Source organism: Sorex araneus, chromosome 9, assembly GCF_027595985.1.
Source record: "Sorex araneus isolate mSorAra2 chromosome 9, mSorAra2.pri, whole genome shotgun sequence".
Taxonomy (NCBI): domain Eukaryota; kingdom Metazoa; phylum Chordata; class Mammalia; order Eulipotyphla; family Soricidae; genus Sorex; species Sorex araneus.
The window spans coordinates 47,556,418-47,577,702 of record NC_073310.1 but is presented as its reverse complement, the minus strand read 5'-3'; the positions used below and the strand labels follow the sequence as shown (position 1 = coordinate 47,577,702).

Genomic DNA, 21,285 nt, shown 5'->3' with positions numbered 1-21,285 from the left:
CTGTATTTCTGTAACTCTAGGTGAATTTTCCATATAAATTTTACCAGTGGTTAGTTTCCTCTTTTTTTTTTTTTTTCAAATAAAGCAAGAGTTTTTATTGAATGAAGTTTGATTAGAAAGATGTGAGAGGACAACACCCAAAAGGAGAGAGAGAGAGAACATATTGGAATGCCCTGCTACAGGCGGGGTGGGGTGGGGGTTGGGATTGGGGGGTGGGAGGGATATTGGGTTCATTGGTGGTGGAGAATGGACACTGGTGGAGGGATGGGCTCCCGACCATTGCATGAGGTCAAGCAAGAAAATGTGTGAATCTGTAACTGTACCCTCACTGTGACTCACTAATTAAAAATTAAATAAATTTAAAAAGAGAGACAATGCTCTTCCTGTGGTTGAGCAGAACTCTGTAAAAAAGAAAGAAAGAAAGAAAGAAAGAAAGAAAGAAAGAAAGAAAGAAAGAAAGAAAGAAAGAAAGAAAGAAAGAAAGAAAGAAAGAAAGAAAGAAAGAAAGAAAGATGTGAGAGGAGAGAAAGGGAAATGTGTTCAAGAGAAAACACAGGCTTCTCCAGAGTGACAAGAAGCTGAGAAACAAGCAAGCAAGATTCGGGTTCAAGGGGAAGCACGGGCCTGAAGAGCAAGCCTCTGAGAGCATCTTGAGGCCGGAAAAAGAGCGCAGGAGGTGAGGCACCTTCCAAGCCACCGCTCTCCCCACTTGCCCTTTCAATCTCCAGTGCCATACATGGTCCTGAGAACCACAGGGGTCACTCCTGGGCAGAGAGCCAAGTATAGTCACACTGCAAACTGCAGCCGCCCAAAACAAAAACAAAAAATAAGTAGAACCAATCCAAGTCCTCAGGGTGACACTTGGCAAGTTCCTACAATGTCAAGCACACTACTGTCAAAGCGATGTATAGAACAGGCTTTTATTACCATCTTAATTACAGTAAGATGAACTGGCAAAATCGGGCACCAAGTTCATAGTTTCTCACCCCAATAATGATGTTCAGATCAAACCATTAGGCAAAGGTTTACTTCTCTAATGAAAATACTTCATTTCATTTTAGAAGCAGAGGATTTAGTACAGCCGGCAGGGCACTCGCCTTGCCTTGCGGCCCACCCAGGTTCAATCCTTGGCATCCCATAGGTCTCCTGAGTCCACCAGGAGTGATCCCCGAGTTCAGAGTGAGGACTAAGCCCTAGGCATCAGTGGGGATGGCCCAAAAACAAAAACAAAAAAACAAGCAAACAACAAAAAACCTTTATGCTCCTTGATCTGGGCTAAAGAGTCTCTAATATTTAAGAAAAGCATTGCAGTAGTTATCTGCCTAAATTACTGTCCCTCCCTACCTCAGCACTTCTATTCAGCTTTCATTCTTCTTTTAATGATCTGGATATTCTGGGCATTTTCAAATATGTAAATTAATATGACTGCAATAATTCTGCCAGTTTTGGGACCTTGGATACAGTTTACATAAATAATAAGAATAGTGAGTGACTCTAAGATTTGACAGGAAAAAGCTATTTCTTGGGCTTGGTTTGTTGTTGTTTGGGGTCACACTGGCAGTGCATAGGGCTTACCCCTGGTGGTGCCCAGGGACAACATGGGTGCCAGGGATTGAACCAGGGTCAGCTGCAGGCCTGGCAAGCCCCTACCCATTGTACTGTCACTCTGGACCTTCTGAAGAAGCTCTTTCTTTCTCACTTTACCTTCCATGGTTTCCTTCTTAGCTCAGATTAAACCTGATGATATCACGATCTAGTTTCATTTTTTAAAAATGTGGATCACAATCCCACATAACTGAATGTGGGGATTACAAAAAAAAAGTCTTATAAATCTTAGAACATGAGTTTTGTTTTGTTTTTTTTTTTTAGAAATACAGCATATTATTTGATAAAAGGACTGCAAGAAAAATGACTATTATCAAAATGAAATTACAAAGACCACTCAGCTGGGGCGCTGGGGACTAATGTGACCAGCATGGCACAGCCTTAGGCTGCCTGGGCTTCATGTCAGGCTTATCCTCCAGACAGTCACATTTTCTCTGTAAAGTGGGGATAATAAAACTAATGATCAAGATAGTATGACGAGGGGGTGTGGCCCAGGTGTTATTAGAGTACAAAGTCCTGGGTTTGCTCCCTGACGTGGCATGCTGCCGGCACAGCACTGCTGGATGTGGCCCCCGTGAGGCCTGAGCACCACCAGGCATCACTTGGCGTGGCCCAAAAACAAAGGCACAGCCCTTGCAATAGTGAAAAAAATTATATATTATGCATAATCCAGGAGTGCATAGCATTCTGATTCTTGAGTTCATCAAGAAGCATTAGCTAATATTCTCAGTACTGACCAAGTTAAAAAAGAAATCAATTCAGTATATCAATTTGGAGGGGGAAATAAAACTCATAGGTGACTAAAAAAACTCTCATTTGTGATTATCAAAGCAAGGATTTTAAAACAAAGCAACAAAGCATATAACACAGATAGCAAACCAGGTTTGTCACGGTCATATCTGAGGCCGGGTGAAGCCAGAGCTAGTACAGCAGGTAAGGCACTTACCTTGCACACAACCAACCCAGGTTCAATCCCCGGCATCCCACATGAACCCCGAGGTACTGCCAGAAATAATTCCTGAGTACAGAGCCAGATGTAACCCCTGAGTATCACTAGGGTTGGCCCACGAACCAAAAAATAAATCACAAGAGTGAGGCTGGGACTCTTAAACCCTAATACTGCTATGTGACATTGGGCAAATCCTCCTAGAGAACCCCTCAGCTACCCCTTGTTTAAAATGAAAACTGGGTACAGTCCACTAAAGTAAATGCAGCCTCCTCTCCAGGTTAGAACACGTCCACCTGCATCTAGTAACCATCCCAGGGACACAACTCTCCAGCCACGAACCAGCAAAGTCACGGATATACTGGCTGGATCTGGAACAAAATCAGGGGGGTGGAAAGCTTGCCCACCGCTCCCCTGTAATAGCACTGCGACGGCACGGGAGTGACCTGGACCCTTACCTAGAGCACTCAACGCCATGCCGGTTCTGAAAATACCATACACAGTACCAAATTGGGGGAGGGGTGGTCCCAAGGTTGGGAAAACTCTAGCCTCTTCCTCGGGACTCTCCAGCCTGCAGAGAGCAGCTCTTTAATGGCCCCACTGCCTCCAGGATCCCCTTCTCTGCCAACGCCTGACACCTCCCTTGTCTGTACTAAATCTTCAACACCTCTTCGCCTTGCTTTTCTAAATAGGTCTTCTCCCTAAATTCTTTTCTGTGATGAAGGCAAAGACCTGGACTCAAAGAAGAGGTTGAAGCTATTTCCTTACTCCTGCAAACAGTATAACCTCACCCCAGCCTAAGGACCACAGATCTCTGCAATCCGGGTGGCGGGGATTAGCTCTCCAGAAGATGTAGTGGAATTCAGGGGCAGCTTGGCAGCTGCTCCATGTGGCTGACAGGACTCAGCACCTACACCAGGTGGAAGTTCAGGCAAACTTCCTCAGACCTCTGCACAGGCGCTCACCTATGGGCAACAGAGGAATGCTTTAATAGTAAGTCTAGACCTAGAGAAATTCTGAAAGGCAGATAACCCAGAAAAATTCAAGCATAGCAGAATAAGCACAGAACATGTACAGAGAGGGTGAGAAGGAAACACTCAGAAAACTGGTGCTGTCTCTGTGACCCACGGCCATCTCAGAAAGGCACAAGGAGTCCCGGAGAGATGGTGCAGCAGGAAGGGTGCTAACCGTGCACATAGTGGATCCGAGTTCAATCCCCAGCACCCTGAGCCCACCAGCAGTGATCCCTGAGCACAGCTGGTATGGCAAAACAAAAATACAAACAAAACCCCAAAGGTAGACAAAAGGCAAGAAAATGTTTTCAACTCATACTAATAAAACTTCTGACAATGTCGAGTATGATGGGCGGAAGAAAAAGTATTTCTGCCCCTCAAATCCCCAAGAACTCCTGAAAAAAATAAGTGTGCACCCCTGCCGCCTCTCCCTACTTCATTTCTTTGGAGATCAGTGAGAAAAAAAAAAAAGATTAAGATGGCACTCAATTTTCTGAATTTTCAAAGAAGGTTAAAAAATGTGGGCCAGAGGGATAGGCGTTTGCCTTGCGTATAGCAAACCGGGGTTCCATCCCCAGAACCTATATGGTCCCCTAAGCCTGTCAGGAATGATCCCTGAGCTCAGAGCCAGGAGTAAAGTCAGGACAGCACCAGGTGTGATCCCAAAAGTAAAGGGAAAAAAAAAAACAATTCACAAAGTACCTGTGCTCCCAAACTTACCTACCACCCCCATTTCAGAAAATACTCAGCACCCCTGGAAATCTAAGTAAAACAAAACTGCACACAAGGCTACTACCGCCACCCCCACTGTTCCAGAGTGCCCCCTTCAGGGAGCAGTGGTGCTACTGCCCAACGTGGGAGACAAGGGTCTGTATTTTTTCCTATATTTAGAAATGCCCACTAAGTTGGTGTGAGCACATCTGTGGTGAAGTCAGCCAGACAACAGCCATGGATGGTGGAATCCATGAATACGGGATCCACAGGTGTGAAAATAAACTCAGTACCTGGGCCAGAAAGACCGCACAGTGGGCAGGGCACACTTGCCTTGCAGGAGGCCAGCCTGGGGTCAATCCCCTACACAACACAGGTCTCTCAGAATCTTGCCAGGCAAATCAACAGCAACAACAATGTGGTTACAAGTGGGGTCTACACAATCCAAGCTATGGGAGAGGAGTCCAGGGCCAACCGTAAAGAACTGGAGGGCCAGAGAGCAAGCGCGGAAGGGGAGGCATGCCAACACCGCCTCGGTCTCCCTCCTCCCACCTCTTTCCATCCACTCTTCCGAGTGCCTTACATAATTTACTGAATATAATACTATTCTGGGCCAGAGCGATAGATAGCACAGCGGCAGAGCGTTTCCCTTGCACTCGGCCGACCCGGGCTCAATCCCCAGCATCCCATATGGTCCCCTGAGCACCGCCAGGAGTAATTCCTGAGTGCAGAGCCAGGAGTAACCCCTGTGCATCACCGGGTGTGACCCAAAAAGCAAAACATATGTGCATATATTACATATATACAATACTATGCTTTTGTCTTCAGCCTCATTTATCTTTCCATTTATGTACACTTCTTTAGCACTCATCTATCATACACTAGAAAAAAAAAAAGTCAGAGATCAACAATACAACTTTTTCTTAGTTTGCAGCTAAAAATCCAATGAAGTAATTTGATCAGGAAATGAAATGTGTCAAAGGATTAGAATTCTCTAATTTCCACTCTGTCATTCACACAAATAATTTAGAAAAAATTGCTTGCAATTTTTAAAGAGTCAGAAGTCAGGAATCAGGAAGAGTAAAGAAAGCCTCAAGCTGAAATTTTCTGAATAGATCAATTGAACACTGTTTGTGTCAATGGTCCAATCAAATAACACAGTCTCAAGGGTTAAAGAAAACAAACAAAACAAAAACCAACCTCACAGAAAAGTAGTTTCAACCTTAAACAACACATGGCAGATTTGAAGGTTAAAAAGAGTTAACCTCACCATTAGCAAGTATTAGGTTGGGATGGCAAGTTTTATATTAGAATCTGTTACAAAATAATACCCACACAAGTCAAATTACTGTACAAAGTTGTGGAAATTTTCCACTTGGATACAGCTAATTCCACCAAATGCTTTGAGCACTTTAACTTACTGTATTTCATTTGGGGACAATTATTTATCACAAATAACCTTGTAAGAGCAGTTCGTTTCATACGAATAACGTAAAGTAGCTAACTGTTCGTAACCAACTTTCACTTGTGATGAGAACAAAATCTGTTTGACAAAGCCTTTTGGCATCAAAAAATAGTTGACAGCCAAATCGCAGAAGTGAGCTGAGATTTAAGTAGGCAATCTCAGAAAAACAAATTACACCGTATCTGAAAAACTTGCAATTTTTCTAGCAATCCTAACTTCATTTTACTTCTTACTCCAAGTTGCTCATTAAAAATGCCACTCCGAGGGCTGAGGAGAGAGCTCGGCGTGAAGGATCCCAGGTCTGGCATGCAGGAGACTCTGAGTTAGATCCCCAGCCAACTGCCCCCACACCCCCAGCACCATCAGGTCTAGCTCTGTGGCGTTATCATCCACAGGGCTTGGCGGAGCCTTGCTGGGGGAGGCCCCTACTCCCAGAAAGTCACGATGGCCAGAAGACTACACAGGGTGGAGCACATGCTTTCCGTGGCCAGCCCTGGTTCAAGCCCCAGCCCTGCAGAGCCCCGGGTATGGCCCTGAGGGTCACGGGCTCCACAGTGCCAAGTCTCAGGCCTTCACATTCAGCCATCCAAGAAGTGCCAGGAACAGGCCCCAGCAGCATTTGGAAGTTATTCAACTGGAAACACCCTCCAAAATTATCCAATCAACTTTACAATGTGGGAAACATGGGCAGAACTATTCAACTATTGCTTTCTTATTTTTCTGTTGTTGTTGGAGCTCTAACACAGCCCAAGAAGAAGTCAGGCAAATTATTAACGTATTTCCTTCAACTGAAAGGACCAAGAATTTTAAGGATGAAACAAAAAGCAATTTCTCAACATCAGGAATTCTATCCACTGTAAAAGGTATGGCCTCACACTGAGAAATAATGCCTCAAATTTTTCACTATATAAACACGTCAATTCTGCAAATAAATGTAAGATTAGGGGCTGGAGCGATAGCACAGCGGGTATGGTATTTTAACAGTGGTAGCATGAACTGGCAGTATAAATGCCATCCAGAAAACTTTATAAAAACAGAATTTGGGGCTGGATTGATAGCACAGAGGATAGGGTATTTGCTTTGCACACCGTCGACCCGGGTTTGATTCCCAGCATCCCATATGGAGTAATACATACGGGATGTATTACACCAGGAGTAATTCCTGAGTACATGAGCCAGGAGTAACCCCTGTGCATCTCCAGGTGTGACTCAAAAAGAAAAAAAAAAAGAAAAATTTCCGATTTTCTCTTGAATATGCTTCAGTGGATAAAAAATGGGAATTCAGCAAGTTATGGCTTCAAAAAGCTCCGCAAACATACGCACACATGTAATAATTTTACATGTAATATTTGTATGTAATGTAAGCATGCATAACATAGATCCACATAAACATACGTATATTTATGCATGTTTTTGTGTACATGATTTTAAATGCACAGAAACTTTCTCTAACAAAGTAAAAGGCATTAGAGAAATAACAAAAGGCCTTTTATCTCTTTTATATTTTATGTACATTTAAACTTTTCTCCAACTGCCACATATTAATTACCTTTATAATTTTTATTTGAAGAGCAATGCTTCCAAACACTAGTTGTGTAAGCCTGATCTGAACAGCCAGATTGAGAAACCGCTAGTGCTGCTCTTTAGAAGCTTTCAGGGAATAGCTAGGAACCCAGGGATGACCATGGGGAAAGGGAACTATAAGTAAGCTGGCAGGAAGTAAAATCTGCAACATGCTGGGACTTTTTTTTTTTTCTTTTTGGGTCACACCTGGCGATGCACAGGGGTTACTCCTGGCTCTGCACTCAGGAATTACCCCTGGCCGTGTTCAAGGGACCATATGGGATGCTGGGATTTGAACCCGGGTCGGCTGCGTGCAAGGCAAACGCCCTACCCGCTGTGCTATCTCTCCAGCCCCCATGCTGGGACTTTTGTTTGTTTGTTGGCCACCTCCAGCAGTGCTCAGGGGTAACTCCTGGCTCTGTACTCGGGAATTACACCTAGAAGGCTCTGGTGACCAGGATGGTGGGGATCAAACCTGGGTCAGCTGTGTGCAAGGCAAGTGCTATACCTGCTGTACTATCATTTCAGCCCCTATTCTGATATTTCACAAAGATGCTATATATATTCACACAATAAAATATTTATTTCAGTACAAGCATGGTGTGCCTCAACTTGAGGGGGAAAAAGGGATTTTTTTTTCTTGAAGTGATTGGGATCTAACTCAGAGCTTCATGCATGCAAGGCAAGTATTCAATGGCTGAGCCACCTCTGGCTTGAGTAAAATATTTCTAAGACTATATAGTATAGATGAACACAGACTTAATAATCAAAAAAATTTCTAAGTGGGGCTGGAGAGATAGCACAGCGGGTAGGGGGTTTGCCTTGCACGCGACCGACCCGGGTTCGATTCCCAGCATCCCATATGGTCCCCTGAGCACCGCCAGGAGTAATTCCTGAGTACAGAGCCAGGAGTAACCCCTGAACATTGCCAGGTGTGACCCAAAAAGCAAAAAAAAAAAAAAAAAAAAACCTTCTAAGTGCTAATTCTTACTCTACCATATACTAATCATCTGATGTAAGTAGACCCCTTGAAGCCTCATTTTCCCCATTTGTAAAATAATCCCTACATTTTTATTCAACTGTTATTTCATTATAAGAATCAGACAATATTACAAATGGGAAGAACCTACCACAGTTACTCAACCAGGTAATGCAAGTTATAATATCTGGTCACATTAAAGATGTTAAAGCAATGCAGAGGGAAAAAAAAAAAACAACTGGAAGAAGACACAGACATTGGGATATTGTTGATCAGTTTATGTGCTGGTACTGTGAGTGTGAAAGGACCTGGGTGTGAGCCCCAGCACTGTAAAACAAAGTAGACTGATTATATATGAAACGTATTGGGGGTAGGAGCAGAAAAATTATCCTGTGGATTAAAATGATGACATATGGATTAGAGTTAGAAAATCCCAGATTTAAATTTCATAATGATATGAAATGAGGAAGGTAGAGATTTATTTTTATATGAAGCGGACTGGAGTGAAAGCACAGCAGGTAGGGCATTTGTCTTGCACATGGCCGACCCAGGTTCAATTCCTCTGTCCCTCTCAGAGAGCCAGCAAGCTACTGAGAGTATCACGCCTGCATGACAGAGCCTGGCAAGCCACCTGTGGTGTATTCGATATGCCAAAAAATAGTAATAAGTCTCACAATGGAGACATTACTGGTACCCGCTCGAGCAAATCAATGAACAACGGGATGACAGTGCTATAGTGCAGTGCTACTATCATGATTATTACTATTATTATAGTTATTAAGTCAAATTTTTTACTAAAGCACCACTACTGATATCTCCATTTGAAAAACAATAAATAGTAACAAGTGTTTTAAGAATTAAAAAGCAACATATACAAAGTTTTTCCAAATAATGTATGGCAACGGCCAGCATCCAGAGACTTAAAAGTCAGCTCCCAGAAGAGAGCGACGCAGAGAGTCTCTTGCCCACACGCCTGGCTGTCTTCCCCAGGGCCTCCTCGGAGGGGATGGGCTCCAGCTTCCCTCCCCACCCAGAGCAGAGCTCCTGGCGGCCGAAGACCTCCGGAGCCTAGCCACAGCCATGCTCAAGGCCCATCTCCACACGTTCAGACAAGCCTCACTCATGAAGGAACCGGCAGAGGAATCCAGGTGTGTGGGATCCGGGGCTGAGACCTCCAAGGCTGCTTGGATCTCGACTGGGCCTCCTCCGCCCAGATTTCCCATCTCCCAGTAGCTAGGCGGTCACACCCAGGGACTGACCCTGGCGCCGTGTAATCCTGTCAATGGCCAGCATCCAGAGACTTAAAAGCCAGCTCCTGGAAGCATGATATCTTATAGCCTACTTCTCCCTCTGGGAGAATCTGGCAAACTACTGGGAGTTTCCTGACCACATGGGAGAGCCTGGCAAGGTCCCCATGGGGTATTAATATGCCAAAACCAGTAATAAACTGGGTCTCATTCCTCTGACCCTGAAAGAGCCTCTAGTACAGCATCATTGGAAGGACGAGTAGAGAGAAGCTTCTAAAATCTCAGGGCTTGGACGAATGAAGATGTTACTGAGACTGCTCGAGAAATTCGACGATAAACGGGATGATGATGATGAAGTCAAATTTTTTACTAAAGCACCACTTTAGTAAAAAGTGATATCTCCATGTGAAAAACAATAAATAGTACCAATTCTTGTTACAAGAATTAAAAAGCAACATATACAAAGTTTTTCCAAATAATGTATGGCAGAAAGTTTTCATGTTTAATGTTTATATCAAATTTTCATTCCTTTACTGTAAAATGTGGGAAAATGCCTAATAGACATAAAAATTAACTATCAGTAAATCATAACAAATAATACTATAATGGATTCTAACAACAAAATTCAAACATGTTGACCTAGTATTTCTGATCAGTCTCTATACTTTCTAGGAAAAAAAAAATATATATATATATAGAGAGAGAGACTGTAAGTACATAATTTTCCTTACAGTCAATCTTGATTCCTCATCAAATTAACTTTTGGCAAGCTAATAATCACATGAAGAAAAATGTACTGGGTAAAAACCAAATCACATTAACAGACATTTCATAAAAGCAGAATTAGAAAATTATGTAAAACTTTTAGCTAAGAGAAAATAACTAATCCAAGTCAAAAAAATGTTAATACTTCCTAGATCCCCCTAATCTATGTTCCCTGGACCCAAGAAGTACTCTTCCATTTAATCATACAAAGAAACAAGGAAGAAAAATGTTTCATGCTATTATACTTTTTGGTTTTATTTCTATTACGTTCTTTTAAAATGAATAATTTAAAGTGTACAGTAATTTCCCTCCCCCTTACAACCAATTTTTTTTAAAAGCCAAATTATCCATTGCTACCACCTACTTTTTATTTGATATCAGAATGAATAAGGAGCTCGAGAAAAAGCTCTTTGGGCAGAGCGCATGCTTGGCATGCAGTGGGGTGTGGGGTGGGGTACAAAGGGGTGCTCCAGACCTGGCACAAGATCCTAGGTACAACCAGATGTGGCCCCAAGCACAGAGCAAAGAATTACCTCTGAGCAACACCACGTGTGGCCCCAAACCAAAAGCTTCTCTTTTGCAATTCCTCCCACCTCTCAATCCCTTACTTCCTACAAGGAGTCACAGTATAATGTTTTGCTGTTTCCCTCCTTTAAAAGACTGTATTTGGGTCTTTAAAATAGAAAAAATCAGATTCAGGGGAAGTAGCTATGATCACACTGCAATTCTCTGCTCTAGATAATGTTTATATCAGCTCTAATAACCTGAAGTTAATTACTTGCATTAGTGTAACTGACTTTTGGTGATTTTCATTCTCTGGCGCAAATGTCTAGTACAAATCTTTTAGATAAGAGTTCACCCAAAGCTGTATTCAGGAACTGACGGGAAAATCGCTTTGTCGCAGATTCAATTCACACATCAGTTAAAGAGTCAGTCACTCCAGACTATTAGCAGGAGTCACTTCACATAATAGGCAAGTATTGATTTAACACTAGGGCTAAGAGGTAACCAGCTAACTAGAAGAATCCATTTTCTTAAACAGGTCCTCTCCAGCAGGAAGCTGAGAGAACCGACTCCAACAACTCAACAACTCCGCACTGCCTTGATGGTTCAAGGGGTCTGTGGACTGAAGATCAAGTTACTTCCTTCAGGGACTCTACTCACTAAACACATTAGGTTATAGAAATCAAACAGATGCTTTAGGGGGCTGGAGTGATAGCACAGCGGGTAGGGTGTTTGCCTTGCACGCGGCCAACCCGGGTTCGATTTCCAGCATCCCATATGGTCTCCTGAGCACCGCCAGGGAGTAATTCCTGAGTGAGCCAGGAGTAACCCCTGTGCATTGCCGGGTGTGACCCAAAAAGCAAAAAAAAAAAAAAAGATGCTTTAGAAAAATCAAGATTATGAAACAATTAAAAAAATTTTTTTTAAGTCTTAACACCCAAGAATTGTAGAAATAAGTACCAGGAGGTTGACTCCATGGTTTGGAGGCTGGCCTCACATTCTGGGGAAAGGGCAACTCAGAGAAGGGATCACCAACTATAATGTAGTCGAAGGCCATGCGGGGGAAGGGATTTGCGGGCTGAATGAGGGCTAGAGACTGAGCACAGTGGCCACTCAACACCTTTATTGCAAACCACAACAGCTAATTAGAGAGAGAGAACAGAAGGGAATGCCCTGCCTCAGTGGCAGGGTGGGGTGTGGGGAGATGGGATTAGGGAGGATAGGAGGGATGCTAGGTTTACTGGTGGTGGAGAGTGAGCACTGGTGAAGGGATGGGTTCTCGAACCTTGTATGAGGGAAACACGAGCACAAAACTGTATAAATCTGTAACTGTACCCTCACGGTGATTCACTAATTAAAAACAAAAAAATAAAATAAAATAAAAATTTTAAAGTCTAAATATTGTTATTAAAAGGCAAACAGAGAAACAAAGAGCAAGAGAATTGGTCCTTAGTAGGAACACGAAGCGTGTCATGGGATGGGGGGAGGCAGAGGAATGTCAGAGAAGGGACCACTGTGACAATGATAGAAGGAAGTGGTCAGTGTGGATGGACACAGGGTGCTAAAAGGAGGGAAAGTGATATGCATAATACCCTATCAGTAACATTACTGCGAACCACGCTGCCGGGGAGGAGGGTAAATCAGAGGAAAGAGAGCAAGAAAGAGTCAGAGGAAAGAAGAGGAAAGTGCCTGTAGTAGAGGCAGGTGGGAGAGGAAAAGGGGTGGCAGGAGGGAAACTGGGAGTACTGGTGGTGGGAAATGTACACTGGTGCAGGGATGGGTGATGGAACACTGTATGACTGAAACCCAATCGGGAACAACTTTACAACTGTATTTCTCACGGTATTTTTTTAATAAAAAAAAAAGAAAAGAAGAGAAAAGAAAAGAAAAGGAGAGAGAAAAGAAAAGAAAAGAAATGAAAAGAAAAGAAAAGAAAAGAAAAGAAAAGAAAAGAAAAGAAAAGAAAAGAAAAGAAAGTAAAAAGGATAAAAGAAAAATATAAAAAGTGCCTGCCACAGGGAGCAAGAGCGATAGCACAAGTGGGTAGGGCATTTGCTTAGCACTCAGCCAACCTGGGTTTGATTCCCAGCATCCCATATGGTCCCCTGAGCACCGCCAGGAGTAATTCCTGAGTGCAGAGCCAGGAGTAAACCCTGAGCATTGCCGGTGTGACCCAAAAAGCAAAAAAAAAAAAGAAAAAAAAAGTGCCTGCCACAGAATCAGGCTGGAGAGCAGGAGGGAAACTGGAGACACTGGGGGAGGGAAGTGGACACTGGTGAAGGGATGCGTGTTGGAGCACTGCATGCCTGTAACTCAATCATGAATATCATAACTGTTAATTCACGGTGATTCGATTTTAAAAATATGAAATAAATAAAAAGATACAAAATCAAAAAATAAACAAAATATTGACATTAAGCTGTAAAATGCAAGTGAATATAGCTGTCTCGGGCCCCGGGAGCTAGCTGTGAGGGCTTGCAGGGGGCCTGAGCCCAGCACCTCCTGGTCTCCTGAGCTCTGCCTGGTATGACCCTGGCAGTCCCCTGCACCGCTGAGGAGGCACGAAACTAACAACAAGAAATAAGCAGCTCCATTGAGATGAAATGAGGCCTGGTCCAGTTACCAATTATAAAACTGTACGCGATTTTAAGCCATTTCAGACAGCAAACCGGAATTGAGAGAGAAGTCTGTACTCACTTTTTTATTTCCCGAAGCAGCATTCGGATAAGAATGTTCTGAAGTGGCTCAACCATCAACTTCCTCCACATATCCAATGCTAGCTGCCAGGAAAAAAAGAAACACACATCAAGACTGAATTAGAACGTTTAAGACTTCAAGTGGAAGCACCTATCCTCGGTGATTCAATGGCGCCACAGAGCAGGGCGGGCAAGGCACTTGTCAAGCGCAGCTGCTTCAGTCACCACCGCCCCAGAGGGCCCTCTCAACAGCACCAGGTGTGATCCCTGTGCACAGCTGGGTATGGCCCCAGCACAAAACCAAAAAAGAGTGGTACAAAACAAACACTTCAAATAAAATCTGAAGATACACATGGAATCAGAAGTAATTCCTGAGTGCATGAGCCAGGCGTAACCCCTGCGCAACGCCGGGTGTGACCCAAAAAAAGAAAGAAAAAAACTGGCTTTTCTTAAATTAGAAATCTATCAACATAAAAGCTAAGCCAATTTTAAGAGTAACAACATCTCCACATTCATCAGCCAGCTCAAGAAATAACTTCACCATCACAGTACCCCAAATGATCAGTATTTTTACCCTAGATATCATTACTATACTGAATTCTATGGCTTATTTCCTACCAGCTATGTAAGTGTTCCCGTGTAAGTATTTTTGAAGTTGACAAAATCACATTGTACACTCACATGTTTTAACTTTTACATGTTACTAACATCCAAATTCAACAACAACAAAGCACTGACATTGCTATACTGTATCCTCCCTCATCTGAACATATAAATTAACCTTCTTGGTTTATTTTCTATTCTATTAATGATAAAGTGTTTGTGATGATAGTGTTTTTGGAACTGAGAAAAAATGTTTTTCTTGCATATGCCTTCCAGGGCACAAAACAAACGGTTCCCCGAAATACACACAGCTACAAGTCAAGATGCTCTATGGGGCTAGGCCTACAATGCAGCTTTACTAAGCAATGCTCACAAAGTAATGCCTCATCAATGTGTGAGTTACCGTTAACATGCTTGGAGACAACCAGCCCTCACAATTGGGTCATCATTCAAGTGCAGAACAGGATCTCCTAGGAGTCTTAACCAGCATTTTCATAAAACCGTGATATACTGGCTTTGGTGAAAACCCTGATGAGATTTTTCATTTGGTGCACTGGTAATTGCATTTCAGACAGATGAAATACGGATCCTTTTTATGCTTGTTTTGTATCTCATGTTTTACTCTAGTTAATGTCCATTTGCCTTGTTGATAATGTAAGCTATATCTATGGCTCTATACATACCTTGACATCCAAACATATTGAGGTTTGTTGCCATTTGTGACTTGTGATGAGTTTCTCTGGTGTTTATTAAAAATTAAATTTTGTACTAAAATTTACCAATCCTTTCTTTTGTCTTTTTTGTTTTGCTTTTGAGCCAAACCCAGCAGCGCTCAGGGAACATGCCTGGCTTGGTGCTCATAAACCCAGCTCATAAGGGCTGGGTTTCTCTGCAGCTTTTCCTCCAGCCCCTGTCTTTTAAGAACTTTCTTCCTAACCTAACACTAGAGATGTATATTTTTATAATGCTTCCCCAAAGTTTTCAATGTTCTGTCTTTTACGTTTAGGCTTAAACTCGAATACATTTTCCCTAAAAATTATTCTAGTACCAAAACTGATTGTTCCTCTGTTTACAATAAAACATTTACACAGGTCTAAGTCTCTCCAAATGAAAAGAGCCTCTACTCTATGCCATTTCTCTGGGGCAACTTTATCTGACACACTGGCAGCTCCATTTCGAATAAAAGCATCTATCGCCCCACAGGGAACATCCTTCCGGTTTTACCTTCTTTTCTTTCCCTTCAGAATAGCACAGATGGGGAGCTTGTGAGAGAGTAGTGTGTAAAAGAATAGGATCTTATACCTATGAGGGCAAAATAATCAAGCCTTTTGAAAGAGAAATATACGGTCATCAAAATTCAGTTTATACCAAGAGCCATAAAAACCCACTTTCAGTTATCCATGTCTATAAAACTTTCTGTTCAGGTAGAGAGGTGTACACACAAAAGTAAATTCAAAGGTATAAAGTTTTTGTCTACTTTTAGTATTGTATTCCCAGAATACAGAACAGTGCCTGGCAGAAAAGTGAAAAACACTCTATGTATTTATTGCAGTGTGTAACAGAAAAATTGAAAACTAAGAAAAATAATTCCATACATAATGAACAAAAATCCTTAGTACAGAATTTTTAAGTGCTGCCAAAAGATAACCCTTAAGTGAAAAGACCTCCTTGTGCGAGAGAAATTGTAGATGCTTTCCCTACTATTTCATTCCTCTTAAAACACATGTGCCCAAAGAGTTTCATAGTGGGTGCATGCCTTGCTTGCTGGAGATCTGAGTTTGGTTGCTGACACCTCTGGGAGTAACCCATAGTGTCTAGCTAAAAGTAACTGAACCTTCCCTTGACCCCCCAAAGAACCTCCTATAAAAAAGATATTTTTACAAACTATTGTCACCTTTATTAAAGTTTTCATGTACCATTTGCTACAATTATTTTATTTACCTACATTTATTTTTAAAATCATATTCTCCTATGCCAGTAAAAACCTTTATTTTGTCACCCTTACTTAGCACTGATTTCAAAATTTTTAAACATATACATTTTATTCCTATCTTAATTATTTGATTATTCATTGATTTCACTATTAATATTTAGTTATTTAATGTTTTATATCATATTTGATTCTATCATTTGCACAGTAAATTGGTCAACAGAAATTAGTATTTAAAGTCTAAGTCTCATTATGCTTTCTTGGGTCACACCTGGCAATGCACAGGAGTTACTTCTGGCTCTGCACTCAGGAATTACTCCTGGTAGCGCTCAGGGAACCACATGGGATGCCGTGATAGAATCCAGGTCAGTCACTTGCAAGGCAAATGCCCTACCCACTGTATTATAGCTCCAGCCCCTGTAAGTTTCTTTCCAAAAGGATTTTCCTTTACATTTCTACTAAAGTTGTGTCTTTGCTGTTTGTTTCCTTCATTAACACCCTTTAGAACTGACATTAGGCAGTTCTTTCAGCGTTTGGCACTACTTCCCTGTGAACACCGCCATACCCTAAGCCTGGCTTCTCAAACTGTGAGCTGCAACTTCGATGCAGCTGAATGGAGGAATCTGGAAAAGTCTTTGATTCATTATCAGTAAATGTCTGATTTATTTTCTTTGTGGGGGAGGGGGTGATGGGAGGCCTGGGCCACACCCAGCAGTGCTCAGTGATCTCTCCTGGCTCTGAGCTCAGGGATCATTCTTGGCTTAGGGGACCATACGGGGTGCTTGGGATTGAGTCTGGGTTGGGCACCTGCAAGCAAGTGCCCTATCCACTGTACTATCTCTCTGGCCCCTAAATATTTGATTTTTATGTTCTTTTTCTTTTTATACCCAGGTTGATCAGGTCCCGTGACATCCAGGGCCAGCCAAATAAATCAAGGGTCACACCCAGTGATGCTCCAGAAGCCGTGTGGCATCTGGGACCACACCAGGATGCTGGGGATGCCCCTTGCTTCCCTGTGCAATCTCCTATACTACTCCTCAGCACCCTACGTACTAAGTACAAGCAACATTTCCTATGAGCTTCTTCACATGGCAGAACTTCTACTACTCATTCATCTGTCATTATCTATTCAAATGATACGCACCACACCTTTTCTGTTCTCATCAACCTAAAGAGTCTTGAGAAATAAAGTATTCTATTTATTTTACATTTGGGATATTTTTGGTTTTGTATTGCACATTTGTGGTGTTCAGGCATACTCCTGGCTCTGTATTCAGGGGTCCAGATGGGTGCCGGCACAGAACCCAGGTTGGTCATATGCAAGGGAAGTACCCTGCCCACTGTATTATCAATCTGACCCCACATTTGGGATATTTTAAATCTTAACAATTAAAAAAAAAATGAATCCCATAATCTCAGCATCCAGTGTCAGGTTTACCAGTTGTTTGCAGATGTTCCTACCTCTCCTATTTCCATGAGTGGTTCATTCATGTCTACACCACCATAGCCATACTGAAGGTCAGCTTCCGTCAACTTATTCTTCTTAATAAACTGGGTATTGAGATATCTGAAAAACAAATGCATTATCTGGCAGTATGTCAAAATAAATATGAAAAAATGATATAGAAATTAGAGATACAATTTAAGTTAATTACCAGCTCAATTCTCTCTTCAAGGCTGAGATACAACCTCTAGAATGGCACAACTCACCCCTACTACTCTAGTTTCACTTTAAAAAGCTCAAATTTGGGCTGGAGAGCCAGTACAGTGGTAAGGTGCTTGCCTGCACGCAGCCGGCCTCAGTTCAATCCCCAGCAACCCTTATAAAGTTCCCTGAGCCCAGATCCAGCTGAAAACAGGCCAGTGTGCTAAAAAACAAAATAAAATCAAACCCTCAAGCTTGAACTGAAGAGCCAGCACAGCAAGTAAGGTGATGGCCTTCTGCATGGGCCACCTTCGTTCAATCCCAGCACCCACATAATCCCCTGAGCACAGAGCGAGAAGAGCCCTACACAGGCAGCAGTGGCTAAACCTCTGACACCACCCCCACCGAAAAGAAAATCTCAAGCCTAAGAACCACACTGTTGAACTGAGCACCACACATTCACACTGTAATGAAGTAAACAGAAAATGATGAAGACGTTATAGCAAATCAAGCCTCTATTTTAACTATTTTTAAACAACAAAGATCATAATTAGAGGTGGAGACAAGAGTAGACTATGAAGACAGTAAAACGTGTGTACTTCGTACACCAAGGAAAGAGTTCTACAAAAGAGCCAGAGGCAGGGGAGACGGCTCAAAGGGTCGGAGTACGTGTCTGGGACTCACGAGGTCCTGCGTTCAAGCCCCAATAGCCTGACCCCAACACCATCAGCAAGGGAACCCCTCCAAAAATGAAAGAATAAAAAATGTTTCCACATATTCCAATAATTGTGAGAAACACAGTGTGAAACTGATACACACAGGGAATTTCTGATGTTCAAATACCCATTTTCACCATCCCAGATTTCACTATTAATGCCTTTAATATTCACCAACTAAAACAATCTGAAAGTTTCTGCCAGTTGTACCATTATTGTATCTCGTCTTGCAGCCATTAAGGCCCTGTATAAGAGATAATTAGCATGTTATTGAACTGGAGCGATAGCACAGCGGGTAGGGCATTTGACTTGCATGTGGCTGACCCGGGTTCGATTCCTCCATCCCCCTTGGAGAGCCCTGCAAGCTACTGAGAGTATGCCGCCCGCACGGAAAAGTCTGGCAAGCTACCCATGGCGTATTCGATATGTCAAAAACAGTAACAACAAGTCTCACAATGGAGATATTACTGGTGCCCGCTAGAGCAAATAAATGAGCAACAGGATGACAGTGATACAGTGGTACAGTACCATTACTGATATTCAAGCATTCGGGAAACATCCACAAAATTTCTATATTAAAACACATACTTTCAGAATGTTTTTCACAATATGTATCAAAACTGAAAGCAAAGCCAATTACAAATTAAACTGTGCAACTACGGACATTCTCAGCAAACAATGAAAGATGTAATTCCCAAAATTAACTCAAGGTGGCAGTATGTCCATAACCATTTATCATACAAATTCCACTCCCAGCTTCACGAACTTCAAGACTCCCAAGGTTTACAGACATTTTCAGTCTTCTATGCCCTTGGTTATGAAATCCCTATAAAATGCCTTTAACCTTACTCTCCATGCTCACTCTACCCCTCACAATTTCATACTGAGTTTTCAACCACTGACGTCCAGCTGAGGAAAAAGGGCAAACTAGACAGAGTGGCTTCTTCACTCAAGACAGACTACCTGAGCAAGAGTCAGAAACATATCATTCAGATGTCAGCTCAAACATGTACCTCTTAAGGCCTCACTTAACGTTAACTTCCCACTTGCAGTGCAGAAACTATTCTGTGATCTGTGCCTTTTTCATAGTACTTGCTACTATGGGATATATTTCTATTTGCTTCTTTTAGACAACTCTCTTCTCTTTTCTCTCTTTAAGGCTTACTTAAAAGTTAAGACCTAGCCAGCATCCAAAACCAATAGCAGTCTAACACAAAATCTTCGAAAATACTTGTTCAATGAACTGCTGATGTTTATGTGATTTATATCTGATAGAATATGATACTCTGTCTCATAAAGTTTATTGCACACTCTTCTTCACCAACTGCATCTGATTTTAGATTTTACTCAGTACACAATTTTTTAAAAGATTGAAAGATATCATTTGAAAATTAAGTTTCGATGGGGCCAGAGCGATAGTTCAGAGGGTAGGGCATTTGCCTTGCATGTGGCCAACCCAGATTAGATTCCTGGCATTCCATATGGTCCTATAAGCACCACCAGGAGTAACCCCTGAGCATTGCCGGGTGTGACCCAAAAAGCAAAATAAATTAATAAATAAATTTATTTATTAAGTTTTGATGGACATCATTCTTAGTTTCTAAGTCACCAAAGTGCTGTGCAGTCAAAGTGGAACCACACATGGGTTTTTAAGTAATAAGGATCTCCAAGGAAATCATAAAAAAAAGAAAAGAAAAAGAATAGCTTCCAATAATTTCTTTCCTGGGGTGCAGGAGGTCATGGTTGGGCCACACCCAGCAGTGCACAGGTGCTCTTTCTGGCTCAGGGCTCAGGCGTTACTCCCTGGTGGTGCTCTCGGGCCATTCACAGTGCTGGGGATCACAGTAGGGTCAGCGGCATTCGAGCAAGAGCCTGAACAGGTGTGCTAGCTCTCCAGCCAGCAAAAGCAGTAATGCCTTTAAATACTTCACACTCCTGGACGGGAGAGAACATAGGAGGAGCCTGGTTCACAAGCACCTTCAAGGGTCACTCCCAGGCACAGAGTCAGGAATAGCCCTCACATACTTGCCAGGGGTGCCCCAAACATTCCTTCTCCAAAATAAACAAAACGTTATACTCTGCCACACAGGCAATACTTGATTGTCCTGCTCAAGTATAGTGCAGTACTGTCTCTTCTTATCATTCATTCTGTTTAAAAAATACTTAGTGTAAGTATCCTCTTTTTATCTGGATTTCTACACATATTAGTAAAGAAGAGTATATAAGAAACAGCTTAAGTTGATTCTGAAGCTGAAGAAATCAGACACTGCACTCTTCCAAAATTACAAGGATGGTTATCATGCTTAATATGTACTGGATTTCAAGAGTTGTTTGTTCACATGTTAAAACTCTAAGTACTCCACTTCAAGGACCAGAGGGGTCTGAACAGGTAAGAGTACAGGTGAAATGAGGCAGGAGTGGTATTATTTTTCTTTAAAATCAGAATCCTAGAACCTGGATAATGAAGCAGGTAGGGTGCCCGCTTTGCACGTGGTCAATCCAGGTTCCATTCCTGGCATCTCATATGATGCCCAAGCACCACCAGGAGTAATTCCTGAGTGCAGAGCCAGGAATAAACCCTGAACATCGCTGGGTGTGGCCTAAAACCAGAGAGAGAGAGAGAGAGAGAGAGAGAGAGAGAGAGAGAGAGAGAGAGAGAGAGAGAAAATAAGCTTCAACTATAATAGTGAGCAATAATGAATTTAAGAGGTACTTAAAGAGGGTTAGATAAAGAAGACAATCCTAGAAGGATAACTGAAGCATCTATTTATCTGGCTGTGCAGCACTGTATCATCAAAATACTGAGGACAAATATGAATATAAAAAGCAAGTTCAGAATATCTACAATCACACAATGAACTGATGGAACATCCTGAAGGTACAGGCACCTACATAAC

At 42.2% G+C, this 21,285-nt stretch overlaps 1 protein-coding gene across 6 annotated transcripts in view; it reads right to left on the bottom strand.

Annotated features, from left to right (window-relative positions):
• CUL2 (cullin 2) overlaps positions 1-21,285 on the bottom strand; it is an 89,579-nt gene that overhangs the window by 26,912 nt on the left and 41,382 nt on the right. For all 6 annotated transcript variants that reach the window (XM_055147133.1, XM_055147134.1, XM_055147135.1 and 3 more), the window contains 2 exons: positions 17,489-17,594; positions 13,496-13,578 (listed from right to left, as the gene is read on the bottom strand). In XM_055147133.1, coding sequence (XP_055003108.1) covers positions 13,496-13,578; positions 17,489-17,594 — 189 coding nt within the window. The remainder of the gene's footprint in view (positions 1-13,495; positions 13,579-17,488; positions 17,595-21,285) is intronic.